The 18,032-nt window shown below is 41.7% G+C and overlaps 1 protein-coding gene across 12 annotated transcripts in view; it reads right to left on the reverse strand.

Moving 5' to 3' along the window:
* Positions 1–17,332, reverse strand: part of zgc:158785 (uncharacterized protein LOC791214 homolog) — a 39,369-nt gene extending 22,037 nt beyond the window's left edge. For 2 of the 12 annotated variants that reach the window (XM_048563044.1, XM_048563039.1), the window contains exons 1-2: positions 11,106–11,321; positions 8,718–8,844 (exon numbers count right to left, since the gene is read on the reverse strand). Coding sequence is in view for 3 of the 12 variants with exons in the window: in XM_048563049.1 (XP_048419006.1) it covers positions 11,106–11,152 (47 nt within the window). In the remaining 9 variants the exon portion in view is untranslated. The other 10 variants (XM_048563047.1, XM_048563038.1, XM_048563041.1 and 7 more) reach the window with 9 other exon arrangements.
* Positions 17,333–18,032: the final 700 nt, after the last annotated feature.

Consider the following 18,032-nt stretch of genomic DNA (forward strand, 5'->3'; position numbering starts at 1 on the left):
TGGACCCGAAGCGTTAACTCTGTTTTCTCCTCCACAGATGCTGCCGGACCTGCTGAGCTTTTCCAGCAACTTTGTTTTTGATGTTGTTATTGATGTTGAAGGTGAATGAGAGTTGGAGCTGGTTAGGATATGAGCAGGAGAGATTAGGATGAGTTTATGTTGATGCGGCATAAACAAGAGGCAGACCAGGATGACGATGGAACAAGACAGCCAAAAAAATTTTTAAAAATGTGGAAGAAAGTTTCAGTAGCTAGAGACAGGCAGAAACAGAGTGGGTGATGTCTTGAAAGTAGAGTGTTGGTGATGGAGATGGCTTAGAGTTGGATACTCAGTTCAGGGCCAACTCTGATCATTCTGGTTTAATTATGGCAGCATGTAGGCTAAAGAGAATGGTTTTGGCTTTGTCAATGATTAACTGATTTTTAAAAAATTCATTCACAGGGTGTGGGCAGCTGGCTAGGCTAGCACTTATTGCCTATTCCCAGGGCATTGCCCAGAGGGGAGCATCTACCACATTGCTACAGGTATGGAGTCACATACAGGCCAGACCAGGTAAGGATGGCTGTTTTCTTCCCTTTTCCAACAATCAACATTAGATTTTTAATTGCAGGTCTTTTTTTTATTGAATTTAAATTCTACCATCTGTCATGGCAGGGTTTGAACTCAGGGGCCCTGAGCATTACTGGGTCTACGGATTAACAGTCTAGCAATAATACCACCAGGCCATTGTCACTCCTTATTTCAGCTCACTCATGACTGGATATCATAAAGACAGCATACCAGGATTGAAAGTGGTGATTATGAGACAGAGCTAGGTGTCTTTAGTATACATACGTAAATTGAAGTGATTTTTCCAAAACATGACTGAGGAGCTACATACAGATTATATATATATAGGAAACATCAGAATTACATCATTAGGAGATTCCAGAAACAGTGCTGATGGTCACTCAAGAAGAGAGAATAGTAATCTGTACGATATCAGAAAGTGTCAATGAGCACAAAGGCAGATTGTGTGGCAGCATTTTAATGGGAATGGGTTGAGATAAAGCAACATAAAACAAGCAATTTTGTGGATTGTGGAATGAATTGCACATCTTCAGCTTCACTTACTTCACCTTTGTGTGAAAATATATTGTGGATAAATCATGGATAATTTGCCAAACCAACAAGGAAGAAGATGGCAAGAGCTACTTGATCTCATCCAGGGTGAATATGCAATAGCTGGCAACTCTGCATTCTACTGAACTCAATGCAGTAACCCCCAACTCAGTCTTGGCATGTTTGAATATGTTTGAGCTCAGCTGTGTTACCTTCATGAATTTGCTATCATTTACTGTTAAGACTCACTTGGGCAATTGCATGGGGTTCTCAAGATACAACATGATATGATAATAGGGAAGACAAATGCACAGAGAATTCTGAAAATTAAACCAAAATGAACCAGCTTGAAATCGCTTGATTGGTACCACATCTACCATAATCCATCTCTCCTCAGTAGTGGCAGCGTGGACCATCTGAAAGATGTACTGCAGAAACTGACTAAGACTCCTTAGACAGCACCTTCCAAACCCATGACTACTACTATCTAAAGAGGCAGCAGATAAATGGGAACACCACCACCTACAAACTCCCCTTCAAACTGCTCACCACCCCGATTCAGAAATGCATTACTGTTCCTTTACCGTCACTGGGTAAAAATCCTGGAACTCCCTTCCTAATGGCATTGCAGTTCAAGAAAGTAGCTCACCACTACCTTCTCAAAGGCAACTGGGTATGGGCAATACATGTTGATCCAGCCAGCAATCCCCACGTCCCACAAGTGAATAACAAAGTCCGACTGTTCACTACATAGCTTAATAACAAACCTCAAAATAAAGTGATAGAGTCATACAGCACGGAAACAGACCCTTCGGTCCAAACAGTCCATGCCAATCATGACCCCCAAAATAAACTAATCCCACCTGCATGCTCATGACCCATATCCCTCCAAAACAGCAACAGCTACCAGCTTATGGTGGGCACTAATATATCAAAGTTTATCATCCTTTACCAACATTAGTACACTTTTTGGTCCTGGGCATTGAGTCAGATGAGATGGGTCAGTTATTTGTGGTCTCAGTGTTTTTCCCAAACGTGTTGATACAGTTGTGCTGGTGAGCAGGGCTGTTGTTGGATGTTCTTGTGGCTAAAGCTGTTAAGGACACTGCAACATGCGTCTGTCTCTAATTCATGGCTGGAGTGAGGGGCCACTTTTCTTCTCTGTGAGGGAGCTCCTGTTTCTGGATGCATGCTAGCCCATATCTCCAACACCCCCACCCTGATCTTCCTCCACTCCCTCAATCAGCAGTGTGGCTAATCTGTTACAACGTCACAGTCTTTACTGGCTAGTCCTGATTTTCTTTGGCTTCTTGATCAAGGAAATATTGAATTATCTGGAATACAATATTTTGAATTTAAAAAATGGAACAACATCTTTGAAAGAAACGTATTCAGAAAATCTTTACTGTACATGGTGACAGAACAAAGGATAATCTAATAACAATTATGGTGTTGCGATCTCATCACCTCTTCGATATTGTTACTGATTGATCCTTGGATACTGTGGCTTTTTTTTCTGTGCTGGTGAAAACAATCTTTTTTCTCCCAAGTAATGTCTTGGATAGCAAAGTGACAATAAATCTATTTTTCCTTAAGCAAATCTAAAAGTGAAGTACAATCAATGCCACAAATGTAAAACTTGACTTAATATTTCACTTGTTTGAGTACTACCTTCCAGCTGGAAATGTGAACAGTGTCTCACCTTTTGATACCCAGTACAGCTCCGGCATTAATCACACAGCTCCATATCTGCCAAAGGGCTCCCTCAGTTCCAACAGTGCTTCAGGGCTTGAGCTCCTCATTTCCGAGATTACAATAACTTCTCCTTCCCATCAAAGAGTCTCTAGACACCATTAGAGTCAGAGCTATTCCAACTTTCCTTGCAACCAATTGCTTGTCAAAATAAATAATAAAATACAAAAACAGAGAAGAATTTGGGGCCTGGATAAGGGACAGCCCTACTATTCTACCAGAAAAACTTTGAGGCTTTGTTCTAAATCTTCCGCTGCTTGTATGGTCAAAGTTGGAACTTCAGTTGGGAGATAGACATCAGGACACTGTGGAATTCATGATACAGTGATGTACATTGTAATTGTCCAGGAAGTTTAAATTTCCAATAGGCTTATATCTGTTGCCTGGGACCCACCGAAAATCTCTTTGATACTGAGCTCAAAGCTGTGATTTAAGCCAGACAAAAAGGACTCAACTGTATCCTTACCAAGGAAATAGTACACTGGTTAATAATTAGTGTGTCACTGATTATCTAAAATAATCGACTGAGCACCATAGCAGACACTGCAATCACACAACCTAACCACACCCCCAGAAACCAAGCCTGATTCTAATCTCCAATCACCACCAAGCTCTGGTGCAGGTCTTGAATCCAGAGAGTCTCCTGGCTCAGAGACAGAAGGGCTAGCTACTGTGCCAAACTTTCATGAATATAATAGCTGGCTGCAAATGGAGATAGAAGGAATTACATTTATGAATTATTTAAATATCTGCTACAGACTAATAATGTATTACTGTACACCATTTTCAAAATGCTGACATTTCTAATCATAAAACTTCCCAACAAAAGCTTTACCTGCAGCAGCAAAAAGTGCTCAAAGAACTTCTTATATTGGAATTGGTTCCTGTATGTCAAGGCATTATTTCAAAGGACAGCAGGGGCATTCTTACCAGGCCATTACTCTTCCTTCTTCCAACATTAGTTAAACAGCATGCAGACAATGTCCGAGTTCTGATGTCAGGAGCCTCCACAAATATCTCTGATTCGGAGCTCACAGCAGAAACTTGGGTGAGATATGCAGGACACATTGTTTGAGAGATTTTGTTGTATGTAAATTTACTATATTTTTTACAGTGACTACACTTCAAATAAAAGCACATTGGAACATTCCAAGGTTGTGAAAGCTGCCAAAATACAAACCTTTCATTCTTTCTTTCCTGCAAAACAGAATCATGGCACCAGTGAAAGCGGTGCTCAGCAAAGCGCACTCTCGCTGTATGCTTTGTTTCTGCTTCGAAGCAGGACCCACCTATCTTACTGAATCACAGAATGATACAGCACAGAAACAGGTTATTTCCTGCTTTGATTCCATCGCTCCCCAAATGTTTCTTTCCTTCAACTATTAATCGAATTCCCTTCAGAAAATTATTATTGAATCAGCTTCTACTATCTGCTTAAGGTAACATAAGCCAGACTTGGAAACAGTTGCGTGTTATCTCTAGTTCCTTTGCCAATTCTCTTAAATCCCTTTTCTGCCACTGGTTTTGAATACCATTTTAAACCACCTCCTTTACTTTCTCTGCGCCAAGAACAGCTTCATCACTTTCACCATACAACTACTTCTATGTTTGATAAATGTACTGATAATGGAATTCTGTGCTGACTAAATGTCATTCCTTAAACTTGATTGATTAGTGTGGACCTGAGACATTAACAGAAAGGTGCAAAAGACTTTTGCCTAGCTCAAGAAACCTGATATTACACATAAAGCAATGAAATATGGCAGTGGTCTATATTGTACAATCGCGCTATATAAAGTCTAGTTATATAAAAATTGCCTGTAATGTGGGTGCAAATATTTAATCTAGAGTATGCCTTTACAACCAGTACAACAATATCATCAACATCAGAATCCATTCTTTGAGTCACACTGACAAATACGGATTGTTAAATGGCATCAATTTAACACTCTTCCCTTTGGCAAAATATCTTTTCTTAAATAAACTTTGATAATTTGCAGGAAAAATATAATTGCAGATGCACACAACTTCATATGGCACACTATCTGGTCAGACCCAAAACAATTATTACATTATTCTTTTATTTAATTGTTTAAATAAAATTGTTTTTAGTTGCAGTATGTAATTGTTATCTTTATTCCTCTGTAACTGTATAAATGATCAACATTTTCCCACAAATGATCAACGGAGATAATCAAATTATCTCAGAATATAATACTTGAAACTAACCACCAACACACATACAAACAATAAAAATATATCTAACATCCAGTTCAGAGATTAAATGATTTTATGTTAAAATAGTTTGTTAAAATGCAAGTAATTTTTAAATACAGCTTATGTGTTAAATGAATGTGTGCATCATTATGGATGTATGCACGGGTATATGACTGGATGCAATTGCAAGTATTGTATATGAATGCCTAACGAAGTGTCATACAGATCAGTGCTGGGCTCACAATTACTCAAGAATATATATTAATGTCTTGGATGAATGAAGTGAATGTACTGTAGCTAGGTTTGTGGATTACAAAAATAAATCGAAAGGCATGTGGTCAGGATGACACAAAAGAGTCAGCAGAGGGATACAGACAGGTTAAGTGAGTGAGTAAAAACTTGGCAGATGGAATATAATGTGGGGAAATATAGCAGGGAGAATAGAGGAGGTGATTATTTAAACGAGTAAAGATTGCAGAAAATTGCAGCACAGAGTGATTTGAACGTTCCTATGCATAAAGTCACAAAAAGCCAATGCAGTGATTGTGATGAGGTCAGCAAGGTGGATCTCTCAACGAGTTGCCCGACTAGGGCTGTTAACCTGGTCCAATCAGGGAGCCCTGCTGACACATATAAACAGGAGTATCAGATGTTCTGCTCACTCAGAGATGGCTCTGAGGGAACTGGATCACTACTGTCAAGTTCTGTTCAAGCATAAATAAAGGGTGACTTGATGATGGGATACCGGCCTATGTGGAGTTATTTCAGCCAACATCTTAGATCAGCAGGTAACAGGGAAAGCAATTGGAATACTGACCATTACTTCAAATGAAAGAGAATACAAACAGAAGTCTCACTAAAACAACACATGGCACAAAAATCAAACCACACCTAGAATACTGGGAACAATTTCTGTCCCCTATCCATAGAAAGATATACTGGCATTGGAGACAGTCCAGAGAAAGTTCACCAAGGTTGGTCCTGGATATAGAAGCGTTTTCTTATGAGGAGATTGAATAGGTTGGGCTTGTACTCATAGGAGGTTAGAAGTGAGGGGCAACTTAATTGAAACATACAAGATTCTTTGAGGATGTGACAGAGTAGATGTGGAAACATTGTTTTGGATGTGAGTTTGCTCACTGAGCTGGAAGTTCGTTTTCAGATTGATTTGGAGCCTATGTGTTTGTTGATGGAGTTCCGGTTGGAATGCCATGCTTCTAGGAATTCTCGTGCGTGTCTCTGTTTGGCTTGTCCTAGGATGGATGTGTTGTCCCAATCAAAGTGGTGTCCTTCCTCATCTGTATGTAAGGATACGAGTGACAGTGGGTCATGTCGTTTTGTGGCTAGTTGATGTTTGTGTATCCTGGTGGCTAGTTTTCTGCCTGTTTGTCCAATGTAGTGTTTGTCACAGTTCTTGCAAGGTATTTTGTAAATGACATTGATTTGGAGCCTATCTACCATCCTCTGAGAGAAAGAACAGGAAATGACATCACCAACCCAAGGAAACCTAAACAGATAAATAGAAAGCGGGACATAACACCAGCGCTTTGTCGGAGGCTCACTGATGATGTTACCTAGAATGGTGACAAAACATCTGGGAACGAAACTTCCAGCTCAGTGAACCAGCTTACATCCGGAACAAAATAAAGACCCATTCTTTTGTGGACAGAGAGGAGGAGAACATGACTGTGTTGGAGGTGGAAGGAAGACGTCGGGTTGGCTGTGCACCCTTGCAACCGGTGGATCTTAATGCTGGCTTCGGCCTAACGCTGGTTCAGGGGAGCAACCAACCTGCAACGATGGCTGCTGCGAGTGCTTGTGCCCTGGGTCAGGGGGTCCGGAACACCATCCGCGTTTCCGTGAAGAAGGTAGATGAAGGTGCACCTGTGGACCGCACCTTCATGAAGAGGGTCCTGTTGGACTGTTGTGGGTTCACTGCTGCAGACATTTACTGCCTGCAGGATTTCCCTGGAGGAGGTTTTTTACGATGTAACCTTCAGGAGTTCCAAGCTTTGTGAGCGCTTCCAGGAGGTTTTCAAGGAGAAAGGAGGTGTGGGCCCTCTCTCTGTATTGACCGCTGTCCCGCTGTTTGTGATGCTGGTGCAGAGGAGCCGTATGGTCACTGTACACATGTACAACTGGCATGTGCCAGCAGTTGATGTCCTGACCTTCCTCAAGGCAGCTGCGGGGGGGATGAGACCATCTATCATCTCCTTCTGGAACGTGCCTATGTGCACGAGGTCTGGAGGGGGATGCAGTGGTATTTGTCAAGGTTCGTCCCGAGCAGCTCCGTGACACGGGACTCCGTGCTCTACGGGCTGTTTCCCGGGACACACACCGAGACCAACATCAACTGTGCCTGGAGGACCATCAATGCGGTGAAAGATGCTCTTTGCTCTGCCCGTTGAAAGAACTGACCCTGATCAAATGTTGCAGACTGGTGCACTCCAAGGTCCAGGACTACGTGCTGAGGGACGCGTTAAAGCTTGGGGCAGCCGCCGCCGCCAAGGCGCGGTGGGGAAAGACCACGGTATGAAACTCCTCGTCCAGAATAGAAACAAGGGCCCTATCTGGTAACAGGGCCCAGCTGGCGCCTTCCCCAACTGGTCAGGGGGCCAACGGGGACTGTGAGGGGAGACGACTGCCGGGGTATTTTCTTTGCCTTGTTTTTTTTTCTTTGTTTTGTTTTTTCCTTTTTTTGGTGTACGTACCCCCGGGTAACCTGGAGTGGCTTGCATGACTGGGTAGGTGTATAAATGTTTTATTTTTTGTACATTCTATGAATAAAGTATATTTTTTCAAATAAAAAAAGGTGACGAAACATCTGAAAACTAACCTTCCAGCTCAGCGAGTAAACTCACATCCAGAACCTCAACCTGACCTACAAATCTTCTCAACTCACTAGAAACATTGTTGGTTTGTGACCCCCTGTGGGACAGTCTAGGCCACGAGGACAATCTCAAAGTAAGGGGTTGCCCATTTAAGACAGAGTTGAAGAGGAATTTCTTCTTTTAGAGAGTAGTGAATCTGTAGAATTCTTTAGCATAGGGCTTTAGAGGCTATGTTGTGAAGTATATGCAAGGCTGAAGTAGACAGATTTTTAATGAGTAAGGAATCAAGGGTTGGTGAAAGGCAGGAAGTGGAGTGGTGGATTATCAGACCAGTCATGATCTCATTGAATGGCAGAACAGACTTGAAAGGCTCAATGGCCTATTTCTTATATTAGCAGTCAGTCAACCAAACCTTTAACACAACTCAGTCATTCAATTAAATCAGATTACTGTTGATCTTTTACATCAATTCCACTTTCTTACTCTGTCCCACATTGCTGCTGGAGTTCCGTAGTGCTACGAATTATGATGAATTAACTACTGGGCCTTGATCCTGGCCCTGCTCGTGCATAGTTTAGGAGATATAAAATTATGATGTCCCTAGTTTGAGGTGGACAATCCACCACGGTTCCCGAGATCATAGAATCCCTACACTGCAGGTAGAGGCCATTTGGCCCATTGAGTCTGCTTCAAATCTCCAAAGAGCCCCACATTTACCATGGCTAATCCACCCAACCCGCACATCTTCAGATTGCAGGAGAAAACTACAGCATCTGCAAAAACCCCCAAAGACGTGGTGAGAACATGCAAACTTACCCAGTCACCCATGGTTGAAATTAAACCCAGTCCTTGGCATTGCGAGGTAGCAGTGCTAACCAGCATGCCACCATGTTGCCCATGCAGCAATCCTTCTTGATCTGTAGACTTTATCCTATAAATCCATCTGAAGGAAATTATAGTATCAGAGATAATGGAAACTGCAGATGCTGGAGAATTCCAAGATAATAAAATGTGAGGCTGGATGAACACAGCAGGCCAAGCAGCATCTCAGGAGCACAAAAGCTGACGTTTCGGGCCTAGACCCTTCGAATTAACACGGTTCAGTGGATGACTTATCTGGAAGTGTGGATTAATATCTAGAAAGGTCAATGTTAGATTCAACACTTTTTACATCCACAAAGTAATGGAAGGTGCTGTCAATGGTGTTATCAGTCAGAACCTAATTCATCAATAACTTGCTCACAATGTTTGGTGCAGCTTCTACCAGGGTCACTTGGCTCTTGGCCTCATTACTAGCCTTGCTCCAAAGATGTGTTCAATATCAAATGACCCTTGATATCAGGGCAGCACTTGACAAGAACAGGAATTGGTAGCATAATAGAGGTCCCCATAAAGGGTTAATTGTGCTCGTCTACAAGACAGTGGCATACACTCATATGACTGGATAGTCTGAGAGAAAGTTACACAGAGCAAAACTACCATGAGACGGTTCTTATAAATATGCGTATTTCATAATAAGATTAGAGTGTCCAATACCTAGCTTTGGGTTATTGAACTTACTCCGACCCAACATTATGTAACTAAATAGCAGAGCAGGTTCAAGGAACTATGTAACCTCCTGCTCCAAACTCGTAGGTTTGTTCACAAAGTATGTCAACTCACTTCTCAAGACAAGCAATAAATGCCTTGTCAGCAATGCCCAAAATTATTTTTAAGTAAAGTTATTTATCTTGGCCTAATAAAAACTGGCTAAATTAGAATATTAGAGTCTGATTTCTCCTTCTCAATATTCCACATGTAGCTTTATTTCTGTGTGGTACATCATTCAGCCCTACTCATACTGAGACTCCATATAGGAATATTAAGATTTACATTCAAGGTCAGTGCTCATTCTAGATATGGATTGAGTTTATGGAACAGCTTGCTGGATCTATGAAATCCTCACCACAGGCTTCCGTACAGTGACCGGGTGGCTATGAAATTCATCTAGATTTGTCAAAATTCCATATTTGCACCACTAAACACATTTGATTTTTTTTAAATGAAAAAAATAACCGATTGTACTGAGTAGGTACAATCCAACTCACCCTGTTAAACAATTTACAAAACACACTATAAAAGTTAAATCAGAGTTAATAGATGATCCAACAGGCCCAAATTGTTGGGAAAAGAATGACCTGACCACATTAAATGGTTAAACACTCCATTCATTGTACACCAGTGCAATAATTAATAAGTTAACGACACTGACATGACTAATAACTCAAGTTCGTAACGCGGTTGAACAATATAACAGGGCTTGTTTTTCTCAATACATCCAGGTTGACAGGGCTGTTAAGAAGGCTTGTGGTGCGTTAGGTTTTATTAATAGAGGGATCGAGTTCCAGAACCAAGAGGTTATGGTGAAGCTGTACAAAACTCTGGTGCGGCCGCACTTGGAGTATTGTGTACAGTTCTGGTCACAGCATTATAAGAAGGATGTGGAAGCTTTGGAAAGGGTGCAGAGGAGATTTACGAGGATGTTGCCTGATATGGAGGGAAGGTCTTACGAGGAAAGGCTGCTGAGGGACTTGAGGCTGTTTTCATTAGAGAGAAGAAGGTTGAGAGGTGACTTAATTGAGACATATAAAATAATCAGAGGGTTAGATAGGGTGGATAGGGAGAGCCTTTTTCCTAGGATGGTGACAGCAAGCACGAGGGGGCATAGCTTTAAATTGGGGGGTGAAAGATACAGGACAGATGTCAGAGGTAGTTTCTTTACTCAGAGAGTAGTAAGGGAATGGAACGCTTTGCCTGCAACGGTAGTAGATTCGCCAACTTTAGGTACGTTTAAGGCGTCATTGGATAAGCATATGGACGTACATGGAACAGTGTAGGTTAGATGGGCTTCAGATCGGTATGACAGGTCGGCACAACATCGAGGGCCGAAGGGCCTGTACTGTGCTGTAATGTTCTATGTTCTATGTTTCAAAAATATGAATGAATCCAACGAAAAATACATTTTTCTTTCCCAAGTAAAACCGGAAATGGCTACATCCTACACCTAGTAATGAAACCATCAAACAAGTGAAAACACACTGACTCATTCTGGCGAAAATTCCAATTAAAACGTGAAAAAGTTCACATGATTGAACATTGTAATTGCGAGATTCGTTCTTAAAAAGTTACTTTTCCAAAAAGAAAACAAGCAACAGTTAACTTTACCTGACCTGGGGAAACTGGTTTATAATCAGTTCACTGCAGCTTTTCATCCAATGCCTAGTAACATCAGGGGACCGCCAGGCCAGTTTCCAATCGGATGATGAGCACTGAAATGGAAACAAAACAAAAATGCAACCTTTCCTGTTACTATCTCCCGCTCGCAGCAAAACACGCTCATTCCACCTTCCAGCAAAACTGTTCCCACAACTCTTCCACAGCTCTCTCGCATACTTACAGCCCGATTCCAAGCTGATTAACACTAGTTAATAATTCACTGCTGAGGCAAAGTAACAGGCATCAGGAAACCAATCACAGAACTCAAATGGTAAATTCACACTTATTTATATATATATATCTTTATGGAGAAATATTTCAAATTAGAGGATTGTAATTGTGCCATAGATATTCAATAATGAAGACTGCACAAAGGCCCAGTCATCATAAAAACTAGGTCAGGATAATCCACCAGTTGAACCCACCCCTTTTGACGCGCAGTGATAGCTGCACAGTGCCCGTTCTGTGTACCTGATCAGAGTGAATGCAGAGCTGCAGGAGGTTTTTGCTGTATTTTCTCAGTTTAACGTTGCTATTGTGTAATCCCGGGGTTTCTCGCCAGCCCTGATGGGAGCTGATGGCCTAGTGATATTGTCACTGCACTGTTAATCCAAACAGCTAATGTTCTGGGGACTGAAACAGCAGTTGCTGGAAAAGCTCAGCAGGTCTGCAGCATCTGCGAAGAGAAAATCAGAGCTAACGTTTTAGGCCCAGTGACCCTTCCTCAGTTCTTTCGGTTTTTATTTAATGTTCAGTGAACCTAGGTTCAAATCCTTTATGGCAGATAGTGGAATTTGAATTCAATAAATGTCTGGAATTAAGAGTTTAATGATGACCATGAATAAATTGTCAGGAAAAATGCATGAAGGAAACTGCCATCCTTACCTGGTCTGGCCTACATGTGACTCCAGAACCCACAGTAATGTGGTTGACTCTTAACTGCCCTCTGGGCAATTAGGGATGGGCAGTAAATCAGGATGGCCTAGCAAGCAACGCCCTCATCCCATGAATGAATAAAAAAATGAATATTCAGCATTAGGGGCAATGCATTCATAATGTGGTTTTGATGGAGTGCTAGTGTAAAGACAGTCCAGTTGTGCACCGACTCTCACAGCAACAAAAAGCAACTTCATTTACATAGACCCTGTGATGGAAGTAAAGTCACCCGAAGGCCCTTTACAGGAATGTTATGAAATCGTATTAAAATATGTGATAGTACTGTGGCTTTAAGAAGTGTATTTTGTCCTGGGTTTTTTTTTGAAGAGAGGTTGTCAAGCAGAGGTATAGAGCAGTCTACCAGAGCCACGAGTGTAAATAGTTTGTGAGGCCTTTTTTAAAATTTGGAACAATAGGAGCAGTCTGAATGGATGCGGTCAGACTCCTCCAGAACCAGGATTTTTTTTCAGTTACAGCAGTAGCAGTTGTTGCTGGGATCTCAGCAGGGTTGGAAGCTGCTATATCCTCTCTGAGAGTTCAGATTAGATTAGATTAGCTTCCCTACAGTGTGGGAACAGGCCCTTCGGCCCAACAACACCACACTGCCCCTTGGAGCATGCCACCCAGACCCATACCCCTATAACCCACGCACCCCTGAACACTACATGCAATTTAGTGCCACTGATCCACCTAGCCTGCACATCTTTGGACTGTGGGAGGAAACTGGGGCACCTGGCAAAAACCCACGCAGACACAGGGAGAATGTGCAAACTCCACACAGACAGTTACCCGATGTTGGAATTGAATCCAGGTCCCTTGCGCTGTGAGGCTGCACTGATAACCACTGAGCCACCGTGCCGTCCCTTTCTCTTGATGTTTTTCCTTCTTGGCTGCTGGGTGTGTTTATGGGATATTACTATATCAGAAGAGTTACTGTTTCATAGTTAAACAATCTATTATTCCGTGAAATTTCCCAATAGAGTTACAGTTAAGTCAATTTTCTTTATTCATTATTTTCTTGTATTTTAACTAGAGTGTATGAATAAAGTGTGTTTTGATTAAGGTCGAGTAGTTTGACCAATCAAATTGCATCAGGAACGCAACACCTTACATTTTACTTTAAAGTAAGAAAAAGTTAGGATTTGCGCTATCTTCTGAATATTTTAGAGGCAGTTTGGTCTGGTCTATAACAAATAGAAGATCACCAGGATGGAAAGTGATATGGGGAAGCATTGAGGTTGGGCACAGAATTCCAGAAGGTGGTGAGGCCTTTGGAACCCTCTTGCTGTAAAAGAAGCAGAGTTCTTGATTTTTTTTAAGGCAGAGGTAGATTCTTGGTAAGCAAAGCAGGTGAAAGCTTTTCAGAAATAGATGGGAATGTGGATTTGAAATTACAGTCAGATCAGGCATGATGGTAAGAATAGCTGAGCAGAATTTGAAGGGCTGAATGGCCTCCTCCTAATTCATATGCATGTCAAGTTGGCTGTAGTGATTACTAACAGGTCAGCCAGCTGAACATCTTGGAATATATGTGTTTCCTGTTTGGAGCTGTTAATCTGGTCCAATCAGGGTGCCCTGCCTGACATAAATAGGTTGAGTGTCAGAGGTAGTGACACTCTGGTACTGTAGCCTGTATGAGGAAGCACTAGAGTCAAAGACTATTCATGTGTAAATAAAGGGTGACTTGGAGAGGGATACTCACCCCTGTGGAGTTATTTCATAGGGTTTCAACCGCAAAAGACAGTGTGGTTCAATAATGTCCTCGAGAGAAGGCAGTCTGCTGTCCTTACCTGGCCTGGCTCACATTTGACTCCGTACCACAATGGGGATGTCTGAAATAGTCATTCAGGTATCAAAAGTTGCAACAAAGTTGAATAAAGATAAACTGGAGGGACCACCCACATCAGCATAGACACATAGACCTGACTTAAAAATTTATCATCATCACATCAATGTTTGTGGGTCAAAATCCTGGACGACTCACCCAAAAAAAAGTGAACTTAAAAAAAAGACAGGTGTGGTGTGATTCAAATCAGGACTGTATAGAGGCCATAATTGCTGATTTTGGAGGGCTACAGCAGGGTTCAGAAATAGGAAAGGATCAAATTGATATATAGATTAGGTTGATTTGGAAACAAGAGTAGTTCTGGACTGACAATACAACAACGTCAGCCAGATCAGGAGTAGTGGGTGATTTGGATCTGATGTGGATTAAAATGTAAGCAGCAGAGTACATGAGCTCAAGTGTACAGAGGATAGAAGGTGGGACACCAGCCAGGAATACACTGGAATAGTGTCTAATACCCAAAGGACATAGAGTCGTTCAGTCATATAGCCTGGAAACAGACCCTTCAATCCAACTAATGCACGCTGACCATATTTCAAAACTAAACTAGTCCCACCTGCCTGCCCATATCCCTCTAAACCTTTCTTATTCTTGTACTTATCCAAATGTCTTTTAAATATTGTTAACTGTACCAGCATCTAACCTGTCCACTTAGCTCTGCACACTCTTGTCATCTTCACCACTTGCCTTTCCACCGACTTTGTGTCATCCACAAACTGGTAATAACACCTTAATTTTCCTCACCCAAGTTGTGAATTGATAAGGTAAATAACTGACTGAGCATTGATCCCTGTGGCACTGATCCACTATTTACAGAGATGGTTCAGGGTTTCAGCAGCAGATCAGCTAAAGCCAGGCAAACAGGCCTTTGCTTTGAGGTGGAAGAGGAAGCATTGGCTGACAGGGTGGAATAAGTTCAGGGTTAAGTATAAAACTAAGGCTGTGAACAAACCAATAGCATTTCCACTAGGATGGTGAGTTCAGTCCAGTCAAAGACAGTTGGCAGGTTGAGAAGGAGCAGGAGGATCATTCACCACGGTCACTGTGACACAGGGTGTCATTTGTGACTTTGATGTATACTGTTTCATTGCAACAACCTGAATGGAGTGGTTCAAACATGGCATTGTGCAAAACATGGGCATGCATCCAGATCAGCTTCTAAGACAGAACATTCTGACCATATTTCAAAACTGTTTCACAGCTGATTGTCTTTTTAAGCTTTGTTTTAATGGTATATGATGGTAGTGGCAAGGCCAAGCATTTGATGCCCGTCTCTAATCACTTTTGAAATGAGTAGCTTGACAGGCCATTTCGGAAGGCAGTCAAAAATCAACCACATTACACTGTGTCTGGAGTCACATGTAGGGCAGACCAGATCCTCCCCTAAAGAACAGGAGGTAACTAGAAAAGTTTTTATAGCAATCAACGATAGTATCATGTCACCATTCCTGAGACAGGCTTCTAAATTCCACCAGTTGCTGTTGTAGGATTTGAACATACATTGCTAGAACTTTGTAAAATCTGAAAGAACTGCAGATGCTGTAAGCCAGGAACAAAAACTGAAGTTACTGGAAAAGCAGGTCTGGCAGCATCTGTGAAGAAAACAAAAATCAAAGTTAACGTTTCGAGTTCAATGACCCTTCCTCAGAACTAATGGTAGCTGGGCAAATGTTGGTTTATATGCAGAAAATAGGGAAGGGAATGGAGTAGGGAGTAAATGATAGGATAGAGCCCACAGAGAGAGAAGAGCAGTTGGACAGACAAGGGAGTTGATAACGATCTGGCTAGGAGGATGAATAGTTGTTAAAGAGGACTGTTGGTGACTAACAATAGGTAGTGTGTAATGGCAGGCTTTGTGATAACAAGGCCTGGTGTGTGGGGTGGGGGGCTAGGGCATGAGAGAGATTAAGCCCTAAAATTATTGAACTCAATATTGAGTGTGGAGGGCTGTAGGGTTCTCAAGCGGAAAATGAGGTGTTGTTCTTCCAGCTTGCATTGAGCTTCACTGGAACATTGCAGCAAGCCAGAGACAGAGATGTTGGTCAGAGAACAGGGTGGTCTGTTAAAGTGGCGGGCAACTGGAAACTCGGGGCCTTTTTCGCAAGCTGAATGTAGATATTCTGCAAAGCGGTCACCCAGCCTATGTTTTGTTTCCCCAATGAAGGAGAAACCACATTGTTTTTGTTGCGAGAATTTTGGCCTGAGAGCCTCAAATACTCATCTTGTGATAGTGCTACTACATCTTTCCCCAATTATTTTTGAAGTTATTTAGACAATGCAGAAGCCCAGTTTATATTGAGCAAGATGACTCAAATAGGGCCAAAATAACCATTGTTTTTGCCATTATCAATCAAGGGAATAATATGAGCCAGGCGATCAGCAGACCTCATCTGCCCTTCTTCACTGAATGTCGTGGGACTTTTCAGTCATTGTTTCAGTGTATGAGACCGCCATTAACCATGCTGTCTGAAGAATGGAACCTCCAACTGTACAGCATTCCCTCAGTATGGCACCAAAGTTTCACCTTAGCTTCATCCTGATGGCGTTTGAATCCACAAGTATCTGACCCAGAACTGAGTGTTACCTGCTGACAGAAGCTGTCATAAAACTGAAAGCGAATTGACCCTGGAATATTCCATAGCTCCCAAAGTAAAAACAGTAAGTACATCATAATTCGACAAAGTGGTCATATAACCAATAACTGTAAATTTTTATGCTAGGTTGTGAGATCACCTGAGCACCCTGGTGAGATGGTCGCTCTGTATAAGCGAATTTTTCCTCTCCTGCTGGTTGATAAGTCCACGTCGCTATAGCACCGATGAAATGATGTCACAGATATGTGAGTTCTATATCACTATTATTCCTCGTGCACTCTCACCAGTCACACCACCTTGACTTTGTACAATGTGGTCACAAGGCAGTGATAACAGTTTCTCAAAACTCTTTTAGACGACAAATAAATGTTTGTCTCCACAATGCTACCCTTGACAGTGTGAGATAGCAAGTTGTCACGCAGCATCATTCCCTTGTCAGAGCAGCACTAACATTATCCCAATGAACCCTGTGCTTTTACTGCACAGTAAAATGTTTATTTTCCCATGCTATCTCTGTCAGCTCTTTGATCACAAAAGAAAAACACTGCCCACACTTTTTCCATAGGCCTGTGCCTTCCTCCCCTTCAAATATTTGTTTAGTCTTGGAAACTGAGTCTGATTAATCATGATCCCTAGGCTGTTTATTCAGTCACCAACAATCTGTTTTATCTTTTTCCTTGATGTCTTATCTTCTTCTACCTATAAATGCAACCGTTATCTACCTGTCGTCTCAGTCTTCCTAGAAAAGTCCTTTCTGTCAAACCTGTTGCTATTCTGTTGCATTATAATAGTCAAGGATAAACATTGGCACTTCCCTGTAGGATGGGCTAAAGAGCTGGAACATCCCACCGCAACACCACCAATGACAGGGAGGTGTAATTACCTTCACAAACCTACATTGGTGAATGTAGTGCTCCTGCGGTGCAGTGATAACGTCCCTGCCTCTGAGCCATGGGACCTGGAGTCCAGTTCTTCCTACTCCACATGTGTGTTACAACACATCTGAACAGTTTGATTAAAAGCGGAAAAAAGTCTAATATAAATGGGGAAAATATTGGCACAAAACTGTAATATTAATGTGACACTAAACCACATCCTTGACATTAAATGTTTGCAGAGGGTAGCAGTTCTGTTTGCAAAGTGCCTATGCTGTCAGTTATGGTAAATTTGTAATAATACTTTATTAACATCTAGAAGCTGGCAACAAAATTTAGAAAGTCGTGAACTTTATTTTTTTTCTGTAAGTGTAAGTTGCATTGTGTTTATTTTTGTAGAGTATCTCATCATGAGACCTGGTGAGATTTATCACAATATATTATCAAACTTGACTCATTACTGACCCACACTGACATTATGACGTGTCCCATATCTGATTCTAGCTCTATCTTAAGACACACCATTCCTGGAAGAGCAGTACTAACTGCATATCCACCAAAACATCAGTATCACTGGCATCTAGGGCAATTCTTTAAAAGACTGCTGTGCACCTGGACAAACAAT

This window comes from Stegostoma tigrinum, chromosome 33, assembly GCF_030684315.1.
Source record: "Stegostoma tigrinum isolate sSteTig4 chromosome 33, sSteTig4.hap1, whole genome shotgun sequence".
NCBI lineage: Eukaryota > Metazoa > Chordata > Chondrichthyes > Orectolobiformes > Stegostomatidae > Stegostoma > Stegostoma tigrinum.